This window comes from Schistocerca piceifrons, chromosome 8 (assembly GCF_021461385.2).
Source record: "Schistocerca piceifrons isolate TAMUIC-IGC-003096 chromosome 8, iqSchPice1.1, whole genome shotgun sequence".
In the NCBI taxonomy this organism is placed as follows: domain Eukaryota; kingdom Metazoa; phylum Arthropoda; class Insecta; order Orthoptera; family Acrididae; genus Schistocerca; species Schistocerca piceifrons.
The window spans coordinates 197,635,883-197,656,974 of NC_060145.1; the positions used below are offsets into that span (position 1 = coordinate 197,635,883).

Sequence of the window (21,092 nt, forward strand, 5' to 3'; positions counted from 1 at the left end):
TTGCATCTAGCTCCAACTACCATTCCGCGTTCAAAGTCTGTTAATTTCCATCGTGGGGCCATGATCACGTCGGACACTTTTTTCACATGAATCATCTGAGTACAAATGACAACTCCATAATGCACTGCCCTATTACACCTTTCGTACACCGTACTACCGCCATTTGTATAAGTGCATATCGCTATCTCATTAATTTTTGTCATCAAAATGTATACTAATATAACTATTGATCGGTTGCAGTGAGCATTGCTCTGCTTATACATACATTTATACAGAGAACGCTTTTCCGAAGGCTGCTGGAAATTTACTTTAGTACTCATTACCTTTTCAGATGTCTAACAGTTAAGCTGACATAGAATATACACATTCGAGGCGTTACCGAGTATGTAACGACAGTACCAGAACACGTGACAGGAAGTGCTGTCTCTAAATGCGGATTCATTATTAAAACAAATTTCGGAAATGAATGATAGTTATACGACTCGCTGTTATTCCATAAACACAATTGCCATGATGAACTAAATATAGAAATAGCGTGGTTTCTTGTGGCAGGGATACAACAATGATACTGCTGTGTGCCCAGTTTTCGTTTGACACAGAACATATGTTTTCTCATAGAGGAGGTTGGATAAACAAGAATACAACTATTTTGTTCGCATTGGATTTGAAGCTAAAGCTTGCACTATAGCTTGAAAATTTTTGCAAATACCACTCGTCTTCTAACGAAACGCATTTATAATTTTGTACTTTCCATCTGTTACTTTTCGTCTCAAAACCTCTAAAATCTCACAAAACACAGTTTCCTTAAAGGCCGTCTGATCCCGACCACTGCTCATTAGTCTTGTCAGTACTACTTTAGAGCAGCAATATCATGGGCTAATCTTCCATAGTACTAATAAGTTACCACTAGCCTTATCACTGTACTTCTGTAAGCATCCTCATATTCCTTTCTCTTCTGATTCTGCGCTGAACCTCCTCATTCCTTACATTATCAGTCCACCTAATATTCAACTTTCGTCTGTAGCACCATATCTCAAATTCTTCGATTCTCTTCTGTTCCTGTTTTCCCACAGCCCATGTTTCACTACCATACAATGCTGTACTCCAAACGTATATTCTCAGAAATTTCTCCCTCAAATTAAAGTCTATGTTTGATTACAGTAGACTTCGCTTGGTCAGGAGTGCCCTTTTTGCCAATGCTAGTCTGATATCGATGTCCTCCTTGCTCCATTCGTCACTGGTTATTTCGCTGCCTAGGTAGCAGAATTCCTTAATTTCATCTACGTCGAGACCATCATTCCTGATGTTAAGTTTCTCGCTGTTCTAATTTCTGCTGTTTCTCATTACTTTCGTCTTTCTTCGGTTTACTCTGAATCTATGTTCTGTACTCATTAGACTGTCCATCCATTCAGCAGATCGTGTCCTACAACATTTTTAATCCGAGCATTTCGTTCATGGTCCTGCATTCTTAGTATTCCATCTTGGTTCTTGTACATATTGCATATTGCCCGTGTCTCCCTAAAAAAATGGCTCTGAGCGCTATGGGACTTTACATCTGTGGTCATCGGTCCCCTAGAACTTAGAACTACTTAAATCTAACTAACCTAAGGACATCACACACATCCATGCCCGAGGCAGGATTCGAACCTGCGACCGTAGCAGTCGCGTGGTTCCGGACTGAGCGCCTAGAACCGCCAGATCACCGCGGCCGGCTGTCTCCCTACAGCTTACCCCAATTTTTTTCAGAATTTCGAACGCATTGCACAATTTACTTTGTCGAAAGCTTTTTCTAGGGCGACAAATCCTATGAACGTGTCTTGATTTTCCTTTAATCTTGCTTCCATTATCGATCACATCGTCAGAATTGCCTCTCTGGTGTCTTAACCTTTCCTAAAGCCAAACTGATCGTCATCTAACGTATCCTCAGTTTTCTTTTGCATTCTTCTGTATATTATTCTTGTCAGCAACTTGGATGCTTGAGCTATTAAGCTGACTGTGCGATAATTCTCCCACTTCTCAGCTCTTGCAGTCTTCGGAATTGTGTGGATGATATTTTTCTGGAAGTCAGACGGTGTATTGCCAGACTCATACATTCTACACACCGAAGTGAATAGGGTTTTGTTGCCACTTCCCCTAATGCTTTTAGAAATTCTGATTGAATGTTATCTATCCCTTGTACCTGATTTGATCTTAAGTCCTCCAAAGCTCTCTTAAATCCTGATTCTAATACTGGACCCCTATCTATTCTAAATCGACTCCTGTTTCTTCTACTACGTCAGGCAAATGTTCCCCCTCATAGACCCCTTCAATGTACTCTTTCCTCCCATCCGCTCTGTCCCCTGCATTTCACAATGGAATTCTGGTTACAATCTTCATTTTACCATCCTTGCTTTTACTTTCACCAAAGGTTGTTTTGGCTTTCCTATATGCTGAGTCAGTCCTTGCGACCAAAATTTCTTTTTCGATTTTTTCACAGTTTTCATGCGGCTTTCTTGTCTTTGCTTCCCTGCACCTCCTATTTATTTCATCCCTCAGCGTCTTGCATTTCTAAATTCCTCAATTTCCCAGAACATTTTTGTACGTCCTTCTTTCGTCTTTCAGCTGTATTTCTTCTGCTACCTATGCCTTCTTTACAGTTACCTTCTTTGTCCCTATGTTCTTCTTTCCAGCTTCTGTGATTGCACTTTTCAGGGATGTCCATTCCTCTTTAACTGTACTGCCTACTGGAGTATTCTTTATTGCTGTATCTACAGCCTTAGAGAACTTCAAGCGTATCTCATGATTCCTTAGTACTTCCGTATCCCACTTCTTTGCGTATTGATTCTTCCTGACTAATCTCTTAAACTTCCCCCTACTCTTCATGACTACTACGTTGTGTTCTGAGTTTATAACTGCTCCTGGATACGCCTAACAATCTACTATCTGATTTCGAAATCTCTGTCTGATCATGATGTAATCTAACTGAAATCTTCTCGTTTCATCCGCATTTTCCAAGTATACCTCCTCCTCTTGTAATTCTTGAACAGAGTATTTGCTATTACTTGCTGAAATGCATGACAGAACTCGATAAGTCTTTCTCCTCTCTCATTCCTTGTCGCAAGCCCATTTTCTCCTATAACCTTTCTGTAACCTTTTCTTCTACTCCTTCCACAGAACTGTATTCCAGTCCCTCATGAGTATTAGATTTTCATCTCCCTTTGCGTATTGTATTACCCTTTCAGTATCCACATATACTTTCTCTATCTCTTCCTTTTCAGCTTGCGAGTCGGCATGTATTCTTGAGCCATCGTTGTCGATGTAGATTTGCTGTCGATTCTGGTAAGAATAACCCTATCACTGAACTGTTCACAGTAGCACTCTCTGCCCTAGATCTTATTCATAACGAATCCTACTCCCAGCTACAACTTTCTGCTGCTTTTGATATTACTCCATACTCATCTGACCATAAATCCTTGTCTTCTTTCAGTTTCACTTCACTGACCCCTACTGTATCTATTGCGAGCCTTTGCATTTCTATTTTCAGATTTTCTAGCTTCCCTACCACATTCAAACTTATCACATTCCACGCCACGACTTGTCGGACGTTATCGTTTCTTTGATTATTCAATCTTTTTCTTTAGGTCGCCTCCCCCTTGGCAGTCCCCTCAAGGTGATCCGAATTGGGTATTATTCCTGAATCTTTTGTCAATGAAAAGATCATCTTGACACTTTTTCAGTTACAGGCCATATGTGTCTGCACTATGTGTCTTTAATGCAGTGGTTTTCATTGCCTTCTGCATTTCCATGATGTTGATCTTTGCTGATGCTTCCACCTTTAGGGGCAGTTTCGCACTCCAAGGGCAAGAGAGTGCCCTGAACCTCTATCCGCTTCTTCGCGTTCTTTGACAAGGCCGTTGGCAGAATGAGGGTGAGTTGTTATGCCGGTGGCCTTCGGCTACCAATGCTGATTATTAATCCATATTTAAGCGGTGGTGGGTTTCGAGCACGGGACCAAAGAGGTTTTGATCATGAGCCGTAAACGTTCGATGGGATTCATGTCAGGCGATCTGCGTGGCCAAATCGTTCGGTCGAATTATCCAGAACGTTCTTCAAACCACTCGAGAATAACTGTGGCCCGGTGATACGGCGCATTGTCATTCATAAAATTCTCATGGTTGCTTGGCGCAAAAGGTCTCCAAGTCACCGTACATAACCATTTCCAGTACATTACCATTTATTATCAACTTGTCTCCATGGGTTCGTTGGGTCTGCACCGTACCCTACCCCTACCGTCAGCTCTTACCAACTTAAATCGGCAATCATCTGACCTGACCACGGTTTTCGAGTTGTATAATGTTCGATGGATATGGTCATGACCCCAGGAGAGACGGTGCAGGCAATGACGTGCTGTTACAGAAGGCACTCGCGTCGGTCCTCTGCTGCCATAGTCCATTAACACCAAATTTCGTGACACTGTCCTATCGCATACCTTCGCCGTACGTCCCTTATTGATGTCTTTGGTTATTTCACGTAGTGTTGCTTGTCTGTTAGCACTGACAATTCTACCTAAACGCCGCTGCTCTCGGTCGTTCAGTGAAGGCCATCGGCCACTGTGTTGTCCGCGGTTAGAAGTAATGCCTGAAATTTTATTTTCTTGGCACAATCTTAACACTGTGGATTTCGGAATATTGAATTCCAATACGGTTTCCGAATCTAAATGTCCCATTCATCTAGCTCCCATTACCACTCTGCTTTAAAAGTCTGTTAATTCCTGTTGTGGGGCCATTTGTCGGTAACTCTTTCACATGAATCACCTGAGTGAATCCGTCAGTGGATTGAACTTTTATAACTTTTATATGCAATACATCCGCCATCTGCATGCGTGCACATCACTATCCCCGCTGTGCTTTTCTCCAATGCATTTTCAATATTGTATATTGTCAGAAGGTCGACATCATGTCCCCAGAAAAATAAAGTGATTTTCAAAGTGTTTTCATGAAAAAGTGCAGTCCAAGTATTTTTTGTTGTAATGATTGGTTTCAGCTGAATAATATAATACCTCAGTAGGTATGGGAAGAGGAAGCTGGCAAAGCTTATATATGGCAGTGTAGTGGGTGGTGGTGGGATCACTCATAGAAAGATATCTGAAGTAGTTGGTGTTAAAGCTGCACCTTTTCTAGACTGAAGTCAGCTGATATACCTGCTTAAAGGAAGACCCTCTAGCAAAGGAATCACCTTCATAGGCGGTCAGGTAGCCAAGTAGAGTAAGAATTAGCATGTTTCATCAAAATATAAGAGGCGTTAGAGATAAAGATAGTGATCTGCTTATAGATGTAGACTCTGACATTATTGGTATATCGGAGCACCACTTAAATAATTTGACAATTTAGAGGCTTCATTTGCCAGAATACTGATTAGCTGGCTGTTTTTCAAGGAGTTCTTTGCGGAGTGGGGGAATAGCCAGATACGTAAAAAACAGTATTCCGTTGGAGACCGTAGACGTATCACAGCACTGCACTGAGCCAGTGTTGAATGTTGTGTAGGGGCAGCTGAATTTAGTGAAACTAAAATTCTAATTGTTGTTGTTTATAGGTCCCCTAACCCAGACTTAAGAGCATTTCTGCTCAAGATACAGAGAGTTCTTGGTTCACTTTACAGGAAGTACTAAAAATTTGTTATATGTGGTGAATTCAATACTAATTTTGTATGAGACTGTACAAGAAAAAGGATGTTGGAAGGACTCCTAAACTCATATGATCTGATGCAGACTCTGTTTTTTTCCAACCAGAGTGCAGGGGAACAGTTGCACAGCCATAGACAATATTTTTATTCATTCTTATTCCTAGATGGGTATTCTGTTAATAACAGAGTGAATGGCCTTTCAGATCATGATACACAAATCTTAAAACTGAAAGAGTTTTGTACTGAAACAAATGCTATATACGATTAAAAACTATGCAGAAAAGCTAATCCAACGAAACAGTGAGTTTTTAAACCTCATTAAGGAACAAGATTGGCAGATTGTTTATAGTGCCGATAACACAGAGGACAAATATAATGCTTCTCTTAACACATGTCTCATGCATTCTATTAGAACGTTCTAAACAGGGTAATAGCGGTAAAGGGCAGCCTGGATGACTGACTAGTGGGCTATCATGTAGAACGAAGTGGGAATTAACTCAAATTTTTGAAGTAGGCACAATCAGCCTACAGTATCTCTTTACAAACAGTATTGTAAGGTGCTTAAAATGTTATTAGCAAGGCAAAGAGTATGTGGTACACTAGCAGAATAGCTAATTCACGGGATAAAATTAAAACCTTATGGTCAGTTTTAAGGAAGTGTCTGGTCAGCAGCACAAGGTCGATCACATAAAGTTACTTCGTAGTAAAAATATATCTGTTACTGATAAGTCAGATATATGTACAGTATTTAACAATCATTTTCTGAGCATTGATGGTGAATTAAATAAAAGCTTAGTTTCTACAGGGAATCATACAACTCCCTTGGAAAATGTCTTTCTGAGAGTGATTTGTGAAATACTTCTCTGTGATACTGACAAGCGAAAGATTGGGTCAGTAATTAAATCACTGAAGACCGAGGACTCTCATGGATTTCATGGAGTGCCTCGCAGAACATTAAAGTACTGTGCTGCACGTGTTAGTCCTATACTTAACCATTTTTGTAATTTTTCCTGTAAGAATGGTCAGTTTCCTGGTCAATTAAAGTACTCAGTAGTGAAGCCGCTTTATAAAAAGCGAGAAAGGGACAATGTAGAGAATTTATACCTATTTCTGTACAACCATTGTTTGCTACAGTTATTGAAAGGGCTGTGTGTGTAAGGATAATTGATCGTTTTTTTTTTTACATAATTTGCTATCAAACGTAGAGTTAGGTTTCAGAAGTCGTTTAAGAACTGAAAATGCTATATGCTCTTTTGTCAGTGAGGTACTGGATGGATTAAACAAAAGTTTCTAACGCTGGGCATCGTTTTTATTTAACAAAGTCGTTTGATTGTCGATCACAAAATATTGCTCCAGGAGTAGGACTATCATGGAATACCTGGAGTAGCTCACAATTGGTTCACCTCTGACTTTAACAACAGAGAGCAAAAAGTCATTACTCACAGTGTTGAGGATGGCTATAATGTGGTGTCTGAGTGGGACACGGTCAAATGGCGGTAAGGGGGGGGGGGGGGGAATAGGGAGGGGAGCGTCGGATGCCCCAGGGATCAGAGTGCTCTAGGTATTACAGGTAATTCTATAATACTTCTGTTTGATGATGTCACTGGCTTGGTAGTATGTGCAACATTAGCCCTGTTTCAGATAGTCCTGTTCATGACATACGTTCATAGCTTGTAGAAAATAAACAAAGGTAAATCACAAGCAGACTAAGTTTTTACAGTTTCTAACACACAATTTAACCAAACTGGACGTTTTAATTTCATTGAATGGACGAACGATTAGCGAAACTGAAGAGTTCAAATTTCTAGGTGTAAACTCTCGTGGAAAGCCCATGTTCAGGATCTTGCTGAAAGACTTAATTATGCCATTTTTACTGTTCGAACGGTATCTGAAGTAGGTGATAGGTGGACACGAAAAGTAGTCTACTTGACTTATCTTCATTTTCTTATATCGTATGGTATTGTACTTTGGGGTAACTCTTCCCATTCACAAAGGATATTTTTGGCTCATAAACGAGCAGTTCGGCAGTTAAGTGGTGTAATTTCGAGAAACTCTTGTCCACCCCTACACCAGTCTAGGTATTCTGATGTTGGCCTCTCAATGTACAGGGTGGTCCATTGACAGTGACCGGGCCAAATATCTCACGAAATAAACATCAAACGAAAAAACTACAAAGAACAAAACTCGTCTAGCTTGAAGGGGGAAACCAGATGGCGCTATGGTTGGCCCGCTAGATGGCGCTGCCATAAGTCAAACGGATATCAACTACGTTTTTTTTTAATAGGAAGCCCCCTTTTTGTATTACATATTCGTGTAGTACGTAAAGAAACACGAATGTCTTAGTTGGTCTACTTTTTTCGTTTTGTGATAGATGGCTCTGTAATAGTGACAAACCTACAAGTACGCAGTATCACGTAACATTCCGCCAGTGCGGACGGTATTTGCTTCGTGATACATTACCCGTGTTAAAATGGACCGTTTACCAATTGCGGAAAAGATCGATATCGCGTTGAAGTATGGCTATTGTGATCAAAATGCCCAACGGGCGTGTGCTTTCTATGCTGCTCGGTATCCTGGACGACATCATCCAAGTGTCCGGACCGTTCGCCAGATAGTTACGTTATTTATGGAAACAGGAAGCGTTCAGCCACATGTGACACGTTAACCACGACCTGCAACAAATGATGATGTCCAAGTAGGTGTTTTAACTGCTGTCGCGGCTAATCCGCACATCAGTAGCAGACAAATTGCGCGAGAGTCTGGAATCTCAAAAACGACGGTGCTGAGAATGCTACATCATCATCGATTGCCTCCGTACCATATTTCTGTGCACCAGGAATTGCATGGCGACGACTTTGAACGTCGTGTGTACTTCTGCCACTGAGCACAAGAGAAATTACTGGACGATGACAGATTTCTTGCACCCGTTCAATTTAGCGACGAAGCGTCATTCACAAACAGCGGTAACATAAATCGGCATAATATGCACTACTGGGCAACGGAAAATCCACAATGGCTTCGACAAGTGGAACATCAGCGACCTTGGCGGGTTAACGTATGGTGCGGCATTATGGGAGGAAGGATAATTGGCCCCCATTTTATCGATGGCAATCTAAGTGGTTCAATGTATGCTGATTTCCTACTTAATGTTCTACTCATGTTACTACAAGACGTTTCACTGCATGACAGAATGGCGATGTACTTCCAACATGACAGATGTCCGGCTCATAGCTCGTGTGCGGTTGAAACTGTATTGAATAGCATATTACATGACAGGTGGACTGGTCGTCGAAGCACCACACCATGGCCCGCAAGTTCACCGGATCTGACGTCCCCGGATTTCTTTCAGTGGGGAAAGTTGAAGGATATTTGCAAATCTTGATCTACCGAAAACGCTTGACAACATGCTTCAGCGCATTGTCAGTGCATTTGCGAACATTACGGAAGGCGAACTACTCGCTGTTGACAGGAATGACGTTACACGTATTGCCAAATGCATTGAGGTTGACGGACATCATTTTGAGCGTTTATTGCATACGTTCTCAGAAATGATAAGTTCACAAAGGTACATGTATCACACTGGAACAACCGAAATAAAATGTTCAAACGTACCAATGGTCTGTATTTTAATTTAAAAAACCTACCTGTTACCAACTGCTCATCTAGAATTGTGAGCCATATGTTTGTGACTATTGCAGTGCCATCTATCACAAAGCGAAAAATGTGGTCCAACTACAACATTCATATTTCTTTACGTACTACACGAATATGTAATAAAAATGGGGGTTCCTATTTTTAAAAAACGCAATTGATATCCGTTTGACCTATGGCAGCGCCATCTAGCGGGCCAACCATAGCGCCATCTGGTTTCCCCCTTCGAGCTAGACAAGTTTCATTCTTTGTAGTTTTTTCGTTCGACGCTTATTTCGTGAGATATTTGGCCCGGTCGCGATCAGTGGACCACCCTGTATATATTCTTCACTGTTATTTCTTCTTAACAATAGCAGCCTCTGTAATACTAGGCAGAAATCCAATCTGCATTTGGATCGCACTTCCTTGACTCTTATGCAGAAAAGTATGTAGTATACTGCTGCATTCTTTTTAATTAAGCTACCAAAAGAATTAAAAAATTTTAGCAACAATGCAAGCACTTTCAAATCGAAAGCGGAAGCGTTTTTCTGTAGTGGAGTTCCTTGAAAAACTAAACTGACTCCAATGTTAAATTTTTGACGCGTTTGCGTAAACTTATGACTTTTTCTTTTTTGGGTTCATAAACATTTCATTTCAAATGTTATTATTTTTATGTTGCAATTTGAGTTACTGACACGTTCCATGATCTTGGAGATTTGCTCTTCAATTTGGTCCTACGGAACAATACGTATAAAATAAACAAAATAAAATAAAACATAAAATAAGAAGGTCAAGTAGTTACGTCAAGCATAAACTGCTACGCCTTGTAATAATCAATAGGACCAAACTATGCAACCGTTTGTAAAAAGTTCCTTAAGGGTGACAATCAACAGAGTAACATTTGAAGATTAACACGTTGCGTGGACGATTTTATATGTTGATGGTGCTGAGAATGATTTTATATTCTACTACCAGGAATAGTCACTCTACACAGAATGGAAATTAGACGAGTGTAATGCGGTTCAAATCAGAATCCAGCTATCCAGAATTTGATTTTCTATGGTTTCGCTTAATGATTGAAGCCAATTATGGGGATGGACTCTTTGGAATTGATTTATCTGATTCCGTCCATTACGTTTGATGTCCGAGTTGATTTCCATGTCTAATCTTGAAGCTAATCTTCATTTTCTTTACAGATTTAAAAAAAAAATATGTATATATTTATGGCTTTCTATCAAATAGCAATTATTTGAGCAAGGTATGTCAACATTAAAGTTCCTGGTGCACATTCAGAAATTTTTGTATGTGAAATTATCATTCCCTATGCCTATGATCAGCTTCTGCCTCCCAGGCAACATATCACCCGTGTGGAAAGTGTTAATTTACCTGGCTACCAGAGAAACAGCTACGGGAAACATAGCCATGCGACGTCCGCCTAGCAGGTACTGCTCGGCGTTGACGGCGACCTTGAAGAATCCAAAGTAGACGCCGATGGCCACGCAGCCGAGCAGCATGGCGCTGAAGACGACGTAGTCGGCGATACCAAACAAGAGGCGGCCGGCCGCCGCTGTGGGTTCCGAAATCACTTCCATAGTTTCCGGCTGGCGCGTTCAGTAAGTTGGGCACCTGTTGGAGATCATAAACTTATAACTACTACAAGTAATTCTTCTGTTATGGTTAAAATCAAGTCGGAGTCATCATCATAGTCTACTGACAGCAGTTCATATGGAAGAACATAGGGTGCAAAAATAATGAACAGGTGCTTATAGTACTTGTCGAAGATAACAACAAAATACCAAGGTACTGCGAACCCGTGGTACAGCTTAGATACAAACCCTAGAGCCCCAAATGGCAAACCAGTGTGCTGTAAAACTGTGCCGACTCGTTCACAGTGGTATGGTTGTCGGTTCTGGTATGTACCTTGCAGCCAACGACGCTACAGTGCGGTAATATTTCGGCACGTGCCCTGCAGGCCGTCGGTGCGAACCTGATGGAGGAAGAGGAGCAGAGAAGGGAAGATAGCAGTGCAAAATTTCTGATGATCAGATTATGCGCTAACATTAGTGCAAGGTCTCAACTCTCTCTGCCGCAGTTCACGAAATGAGGGCTTATGACACAGCGAATGGTGAAGTGTCCGGCAGGTAGGAGCATTAAGACTGGTGATGCTGTTAGGTGTCATTTCAGAGTACTGTGTTTTCCAAACTGCCAAGTTCAAGTATCTCTCACATTTTTCATATGGTCATCTGGGAGACAAACATGACACTGTGCTCTCTACACACATCCCAGTCATTTACATTAAAATCACGCTTAATAACCAAGAATCACACTCTGTAAAAATAATACATTGAAAGGGTGGAAGGCAATAAAGGCGATCTTCCCCCTTGATGGGATGCTGTTAGACGAATCGCATGGTCGAGTAGGGCTCTTAGAGACCTGATATATGTATATGTAACATGAACATTACTGTTAACTGATATTTGTACCCACCAATCGAAATATTCTGATAAATTGTTTAAGGATTAGCCAGTAATAAGATACTTCCTTATTCTAGTCTTGGATACATGAGGATTTCGAATTTTGTACTAAGGTGTATTAACAATCTGGGTAGTTGCATCCCAGTTCTAGTCCAGAGACGAGGAGCATACGTGTTCTTTATAAAACAAATCTTTGATCATGAAAGACGAGCGAGTGCAATACTCGCTCTTTTCTCTGAATTCCCGATGGAGATGATAGTTGAGTTTGGCCGCTGTGCACATTAATATTGGCGTCACAGAACAACAAACTTATGTGTGCACTAGATTACTTTATTTAGTGGCTCGTCTAATCACAGAAAAATTGTAAACAATGTAAAGGATTATGAAATGTAAGTCCCGATTGAGATTCAAAGACATTTATTTGCTCTAATAACTGACAAATGACACAGTAAATATTATTAGAAAACATTACGAGATGATGCTAAGACTGTGAGGAGGTACCAAAAGGAGGGGACGACTGAATCAGAAAGTTCAACAGTATCTGCTCATTTGGGCAGCTTGGAAAATCAAAGTTAACGGTACAAAAATATTCCCCAAATTACAACAAAATTGAGGAACACAATTTATACGGTAAAGTTAACAAAAATGGAGGTTTTCTGGATATGGATCAAGCTAGCTCAATAGCGACACTTACTTTCCCCAAAGTCAGGAAACCGTGTACCCATCAGCACCAAACCATAGCTACGGGACGAGTGCGTTCACCGTTGGTAGCAATCTAATGACCACGAAACGCTGAACTCCATCCAAAACTTACAACTATAAAAAAAAGGTCGACTCAATGCTTTTACCAATGTGACTGACAAGTATATCGTTTACTTTATTAAAAAAAAAAGAAAGAAAAGAAAAGAAAAGGGGGAGAATGATAGAGATATTTCACACTCTTGGTGTTTAAAATGCGCTTTGACAAATACGAAGTTGTTACTGGATGGAGAAATTTCGCGGCAAATGGCCGACTTCTTCACACCAAGCACTCTGGTGGCGCGACTCAGTTCAACAGGGTACACCAAATTGTGGAGCGAAAGCAACGAATCTTCATGCGCTGGTCAGATGGTGTCTCGTCCTTTGATGTTCGTACAAAATAGGGATGGCGGTTTATGATACTGTTTTTTTCTCAAAACTGTTCCATAACATATTTAAAACCAGAATATATAATGAAATCAAAAAGAGGAATGCATAACATTGCTAGTGGTTGTCAGCTGTCACTTGTCGTAGTTTACATTTTTATTTGAATTTGCATTCTTTATTTAAAAGTAAGTGGGAGTTGAAATCATAGTGGCATGAGGCGACAGTGCTCAGGCGAGCGGCATAGTCATGTAGACAAGAAGAGGACCGAAACCTGCAGCACTTCTCAGAAGGACGTGCCAGGAGGCACACAGGTCATTGTCATGCTGTCCACTATTCTCTCTTTTTAGTATCTTGCTTGGGTGTGAGACGTACAGCAGCCCACAAAGATACGATCTCCTGTAGAATAAGGCCCCCAGCAACGAACGTTTCACAGAGTAAAATAGAAAGAAAAGTAGGTCTGTTTATATCAAGAACTAGGAATGCGCTGTTGTGCACAAAACGTTGAAATCTGTGTTTCCTTGGAACTCACTGATAATATCTAGAATATGGAGTGAGTACCCACATTTTTGGGCGCCTTTCAGAGTTTCAGAAGCCGCCGATAGTTGACTTCACAAAAACTGAAAATTTAGGCAACTTGAGAATTGCCAGAATTGACTGTGCAAGTAAACTGTTGGTTAAAGAGAGACACTGGACAGTGTCGACGAGGAACCACCGCAGCGCCCACAGAGAGAGAAAGGAAGAGAGTGAGCTGACATTTTCCAGCACTGAAAGGTAAGACGCGCGTTATTGGGTAACAGACAGAGCAACACACAGAGTGTAGAAACATGAGTTGTTGGACCGACGCAGTGACTCAATCTGAAGCCACTTCAGTCTCCAACTACAGTTTGCTATGGTTAGATCGAGCCACATTCGTGAGACGATGAGTACAGATAGGAATTTAGTTTGTACTGAACTTCATTAACCTTAAGCTTCTCTTCTAAGACTTATATTTAGATTTAAACGACATTTGCTTTTAACTCTGGCCTCAGATGCGATGCGTTCCCTTCTTTGGTGTTGTTTGTCTCTTATACTAATATCACGACAAACACAGTGCAACTTCATGACTGTACTTGTTTCATTTACACGATGAGTAGATTCTTAGCCCAGTTCCATTTTTAAGAAATACTGAGGATTTATTTAAATTCTATTATTGCTGGTCAAATACTTTCTAACGTACTTCCCCGGTCGTTATGGCATGTCCTTACCATCTACCACATACGGAGATATTTGACAGAACTAAAGTGCCTGTGAAGCCAGGGCCTGCAAGGTAAGGAGATCCCAGATGAAGTCTCGATTAGACATCGCCGGCCGCGGTGGCCAAGCGGTTCTAGGCGCTTCAGTTCCGAACTGCGTGACTGCTACGGTCGCAGGTTCGAATCCTGCCTCGGGCATGGATGTATGTGATGTCCTTAGGTTAGTTAGGTTTAAGTAGTTCTAAGTTCTAGGGGACTCATGACCTCAGAGCCACTTGAACCATTTTTTGATTAGACATCAGAATAGCAGATGTCATACATTCCCTAAAATACTTCTGTGAGGAAGGGGTAGCCTCTACTCTAGAACACCCAAACAACTGTTACCTGTACTAAATAATTTTGTTAGGAAATCACCGTTCACATTGGGCTCAAGTGTATAGCTGGTGACATCGAAAAATCCTCTATAATTGGAAAAATCCTCACAATGAATTCACAAAATAAACGAAATTAATCGTGATAATCATGAATACATAACAACCCTTCAAACGCGTTCCTACATAAGGAAAGAACCCCTAGCGGAACTTACAGTACAATGATCACAAAACAATTTACCCTCCAAAAATTACACTCCCAGCACTTCAATATGTCCTACTGTCTATGCTATTTTATCTGGACAATAACGTATATTTACCGATACCTTTCTCGACTTTTAAGCCCTATGAACATACACACGACACATGGCTAGCATTAACACGAGGTAATGAGAAAAAAATATGTAACACAACTCCAGTCTCCAGTAGAATTGAATTGCACACACTTGCCAGTGACTCCTTTACTTATCGCCTGTGCAAACGCGATATTTACCGTGCTTTATCGGAGGCTGCTGTGGTTGGCAGTGGCGTATGATGACTGCTGCGCATCTATACTGTGCGGAACTATAACGCTCAATACTATTCTGGCCTTGGCTCTATCAGCAGTCGGAAACTGCCCTGAGTTTCCGTGAGGCGCAAAAGAGTGTTTTTCCCCAGATAAACTACTGGCAGTGTCCACTCCCTCTGGCTTAGCGACATGTACACCTGTGCCCTCTTTAAGTGTTCTGCAGAACGTAACTAACTCAGGTCCAAATTCATAATCTCCACTCTGGATATGTTACGATACTTTCAATCCCTGTGAACGCAAGTGTTCACTGAAAAGCTCTTCTAGGCTGACAAAACAGGAAGTGCTCTGTCTACATAAGGCCTGGTCTGAAGAGACCTCTCTCCCTTCTGCCAACAGCCCTGGTCTGAAGAGACCTCTCCTCTTCTCTCTGATGAGACCGTCCTGTATTTTTTCGTTCCCCCACTGTGTTGTGTGTTCCTTCCCTACCACAGGTTGTAGCGGCCACCTGTGATTGTGGTACGACTTGTGTCGTTTCTTGGCCCGATAACGCTTGAGAAGCATATTGGGGCGGAAACAATTTCCCTTCTGGCCTATAGAATTCATGTATCGCTCCTGTCCTCTCAGACACCATCCATACACGATCTATCCACGTGGATCTTCGTGTCCTTCACGCTTTCATCACATGACATGCGAGTATTTGTTAAAAAAATAGGTGCTTTCCACTGTGGCCTGCTTTCTGTTTTGAAAAAAGACACCAAGCAACAATGTTTTTCTTGCTTTTCAAAGACACTCCGTTGTGATTCTGAAAGCATTTCTTTCCTGGAAGCTTTCACAGCAATCAGGTGTGGTCTTTTTACGTGTGTTCTATCCAGTCGTCTCTGACCCACTGTTAACTTTATTTTGTGTGACTCAACATTATTCATAAATGTGAATTCCGCAACCACATGGATCCCTGCTATGCTAAGATGCTTCTTTCCATTCAACTCAGAGAAGCTCCCTTAATGGCCTATTCTTAGCTGTGCACTGTCATAAACGACCAGATTGGAGCTTCACTAAAGGTGCCTGCCTCCCCACTGCGAAAGGTCGTCCTTTTATGTTCTACTTATCTCAAGGGCTGGAAACTCCCTGCGTCTGCTTAAGTTAAGAGTGATTGCGGTACTATGTGCAAAGTAGGGAATGCTTGTTAGCATCGAGTGCATGTCGGCCATGTATGAATGATTACTCTCCGTACTGTGCAAATTGGTATCACTTTACTTGAAGTAAGGTATCAAACTCCTTGACTTGATTAGTAGATAACGTTTCTATATTTAAAATAGTATATTAAGTGGCAAAACTGTATCGCCACCTTACAACTTCATGAGTCAATGAAACAGAATAAACTGAATTAATTGTAATTTATGTTTCATTTAGTAACCATTGTATTCCTAATTCATTATTTTGGAGGGTTTCCAATTAAATCGTGTCAGATCACTCAGTCAGTTCACATACCTCCACTTTAACAGACAACCTGCTCCCTACAGTACTAAGCTTAGGGGTAGTAGATACGCTGGCTCTTTTAACAAAAAGTTGAAGCAAGCCACAGTCTTACTTTAGCAAAAACTGCCTATCCCCTTCTTAATGAGATTCACTGACTGCCTTCTGCCGAGAAAGAGGACTCCGTGAGCATACCAGAGAAACACCATCTCAACAAGAATAGCGCAAAACTTTCGTCATAGCAAATACGGCCAATATATCCTTTTTTTTTTGTGGTAAGGTCTTATGGGACCAAACTGCTGAGGCCATCAGCTTACACACAACATAATCTAACTTTAACTTACGCTAAGGACAACACAAACACCCATGCCCGAGGGAGGACTCGAACCTACGATGGGGGGAGGGGAGAGGGGGGGAGGGGGGAGAGCCGTGCGGACTGTGACAAGCTGCCTTAGACAACACGGCTACCCGCACGGCCCATCCTAATGAAAATTAACCATGAAAGTGTGGCAAAAATTAATCAGTACTGTGTAGCGATATGTATCACTAATGCCAGGTCCTGCTAAAGATCTTTGTACCAAAATATAAACCTACATTCTGTATGGACAAAATATACTGACGTAAAAAAATAGCAAAACCAAGAAGACGTTGTGCGTCATAAACAATAGTTAGTAGGCTTGTTCTTACATCTGAAAGGTGATATCAATTCAAATTTTGCGCCAGTCGCATAAGAGTGGCGGTAGTAGTGCCACATGAGGACGGAAATCAGGTTTGCTTTAAATACACGCTACAAAGATCTTGAGCGTTAGTTACCTTTGAGACTCGTTATGGTGAGTTGATGTTAGTCAAGAAAACCTTTAAGGCGACGAAGACTCCATTATCAACACCTCACTGAACTTGAACGAAGTGGAGAAATAGGGCTATGAGAAGCTGGATGTTTATTCTGTGCTACTGCTGTAAGATTTTGGAGAAATGTAGCCACTGAACATGAGTGCTGGCAGCGGTGGTCACGAGAATGTATGGCTGCAACAGGACTGGGCTCCAAATGGCCACATAGGACTACCAAGAGGGAAGAGAACTGTTTTCGGCGTATGGCTCTGGCACATTGTAATGCAACTGTAGCAGCAGTCTGAACAGCAGTTGGCACCATAGTTAAACAGCAAACTGTTACAAATCGATTACTTCAAAGGAAACTCCAGGCCAGACCCCCTGTCGCATGCACTCCACTGACCCGAAGCCAACGGCAATTACGACCTCAGTTAAGTGAGAGCTCACTGGAGGGCAGGATGCATGACACTTGGTGTTATCGTCTGGGATGTGATTTCGTATGACAGCAGGAGCATTTTCGTGGTTAACCCACGCACCTAGACTGCAAAATTTGACGTCTGTCAGATTATTGGGCCTTTGTGCTACCATTCACGTATAGCATTCCAGGGGTGTTTTCCAGCAGGATAACGCTCATCCACCTACCGTTGTTGTCACCCAACTTGCTCTACAGAGTGTCGACATGTCGCTATGGCCCAGTCAGTTGATCACCAGACCTGTCTCGAATCGCATACATTTGGGACTCCATGAACTGTTCCTGTACTGACCGACCAAGTGCAAATGGCATGGAATTTCACTCCACAAACTGACACCCAGCACCTGTACAACACAATGTATGCGCATCTGTGTGCCTGTACTCAACAAAAAAAATGGTTCAAAAGGCTCTGAGCACTGTGGGACTTAACATCTGAGGTCATCAGTCACCTAGAATTACTTAAACCTAACTAACCTAAGGACATCACACACATCCATGCCCGAGGCAGGATGCGAACCGGAGACCGTTGCGGCCACGCGGTGCCAGACTGAAGCGCCTAGAACCACTCAGCCACGTCGGCCAGCTCTATTCAACATTCTGGTGGTTGCACCGGTTGTAAATGTACCAGCATTTCACATACGCGACGGTTTATCTCGCGCTTACATTAACCTTTTATCTAGCGATGTAAATCCCTTACATAAGTTATCTTAGACAAATATATTCCCAAAATTTCACTTCACTATATTAACTACTTTTTGGTGGTGTGACTTTTCTCCGTCAGCGTATTTGCTTCGAGTACTGTCAAGAATTTCACGCTACAGGTTTCACGTTTATTAGTTCGTTACTGAATATAACTGAATACAAATAAAGCAGACTTCCAAGATTCTTTAGAGGTTTGAAAAATGTTTAGTTACAGACTTTAAAATATTCTTCCTAATTTCTTCTGTTGAATAATTACTTCTTTGAACTTTGCTATATTTCCTCAGAAAATTGGGCACAGGACTGCATTAACTTGAAGTAGGCTATTCAAATTTTGCGAGGAATCAAGTCTGTGGGTCAGTACAATGAAATAACTGCAATTTTTTGTTAACTTTTCCCTTGTGTGAGCTCCATTATTTTGCCTTCTGGATATCCAGCTAAGAGTACTCATTATTATACAATAACAATTTTGAACAACTTGGGAACTCACTTGCAAAAAAAAAAAAAAAAAAAAAAAAACATTTCTAACAAAATTCATTTTTTCGTTTTTAAATTTGCACTTATTGAGGGGGGCTCGAGATTATCATATGTAAAGCACTTGGGAAGTAACAGTAATGTCAGTAGAAACTGTGAACAATGTTGAAGATCCAGCGCACTTACAGAGGATGGTATACTGCTAATGAAGGGGGTCGTAATACTAGCCTGAGGTTCTTTGAACGGCACGCAGAACAATCACGAATATTACTGTAACGTATCAGAGCCGTCAGATTATATCAGACGAAATCTGTGTTTCTTCTACTGGCGTGATTTATCGCCCACGAAGTAAACCTACCCTGGCAGGAGAGCAGAAGGTGATCCGATAGGTTAGAGTGTGGGGTTTTCATCACCGAACAGGTGTGCGTCTGTATAAATACCTGCTCTGTAGACCGACTGCTACGAGTACATTAGTTAGCGACGATTGAACATACCTACATTCTCTTATGGTCAAAAATTAGTAATGTAGCGGCGTCACCGCTTTAGTGCGAATTTGTAGCAGTATATTGCACCCGTACCCGTAAACCAGGCGCGGGCTTGTTGTCAGTGACTTCGTGCATTGCGAAGTAGCAAACTATGATGGGCCGACATGGGCGCAGGTGTTGTCGAAACGGCGAGCTTATTGAAAGTGCGAGTAACTCCAGCCGCAAACCGCCACCGATACCAGCGCAATGGCGCAAACTAATATGTGTCTTTACGTGACTTGAAGAGACGCATTGACAAAACATAAGTGCACTGGCCAGCATAAATGTAGGGGGGCAAGTAGTTAGTGTCACAGCTCTCTTGGGCGACTGTGCTGTGCTGCATGGGTGACGAGATGAAGCTGCCAACGGAGGACCTCAGTTCCAGACTATGGTTCGACCCTCTGAGTTCGCCAAGGACCTGGAGCCAGCCAGCAGTGGGCAAGACCACGCCTTCCCGCAGTACGTTCGATTCCTGCCAGGTGGCAGCTGGTCTCGTGCCGGCTGCTGTAGACAACATCTGCACACCAGTATTCGCCGTCGCGCGGAGCAGGTCGGCGTGGTGCGAGTCACTTGTCACCGGCAGCCGGCGCGCAGTCGTCGTCAAAGAGTTCACTACTGGCCTAGCGTACCTCGCCGTTGCCGTCGCAACTGGGCCACGGGCAACGAGGTGCGTCCGCAATAAGGTGGAGTGACGAAACCGCCTGAGGCAAAAGCTCAGAAACCGCCGCAGCGTCTCTGTGCAGCCGTGAGCCGCCCTCTGCCACGCCCCTCAGCCGCCTCTCTGGTATCCATGTACCTCTGGCGGTGTCAATAAGATCAAACTAACAAACGCCACCGAAGATCGATAAAAAGCCTTTTTCATTACCTCAATTCAGTTTGAGTAATAAATGAACTGTCGATTCTGACGAGAAAAGATTTGCACAAAAATCATTTGAATAAATGTTAACTGTACCGGCAGTGTAGGTTAATACGTATCTGTATATCTACAATTCTAGTTGTGTGATATGTTTACATGCATAGTTTTATTTGTAACATGTACAGTAATCCATTTTGGGAGGTTTTCAACAGTAGATGGAGGGCTAATTAAGGGCAGCGACCATAGTAGCTGTCGAATGTCGGTTTTATGTTTTAGTAGAGATAAGACTTATGTGGATGTGTGGCGCGTCAGTCGCTAAGGAAACAGTTTGAAATTTTTCTTGCAATAGGACTAATGACATAATGACACAAAATTTCTTCATGAGTTCTTCACTCGGAAAAGTTTACACAATTGATTTGATGGACTTTAACTCTGAACTGTAAAAATGGTTCTGAGCACTGTGGGACTTAACATCTATGGTCATTAGTCCCCTAGAACTTAGAACTACTTAAACCTAACTAACCTAAGGACATCACACAACACCCAGTCATCACGAGGCAGAGAATATCCCTAACCCCGCCGGGAATCGAACCCGGGAACCCGGGCGCGGGAAGCGAGAGCGCTACCGCACGACCACGAGCTGCGGACTCTGAACTGTAACGCGGTGCTCAAGACTTAGTAAACTCTGAAAGGAGTTCCCCGATCAATCTGTTATCGCACCCACGGAATTTAAGTATGTCCGAAACAAACTTTTCATAGTAAATT

At 42.0% G+C, this 21,092-nt stretch overlaps 1 protein-coding gene across 1 annotated transcript in view; it reads right to left on the reverse strand.

The window, feature by feature from the left end:
• The window catches only part of LOC124712176 (sodium-coupled monocarboxylate transporter 1-like), a 143,452-nt gene that overhangs the window by 114,946 nt on the left and 7,414 nt on the right, over positions 1 to 21,092 (reverse strand). Inside the window, exon 2 of the mRNA XM_047242471.1 lies at positions 10,678 to 10,917. Coding sequence (XP_047098427.1) covers positions 10,678 to 10,883 — 206 coding nt within the window. The 5' untranslated portion in view covers positions 10,884 to 10,917. The remainder of the gene's footprint in view (positions 1 to 10,677; positions 10,918 to 21,092) is intronic.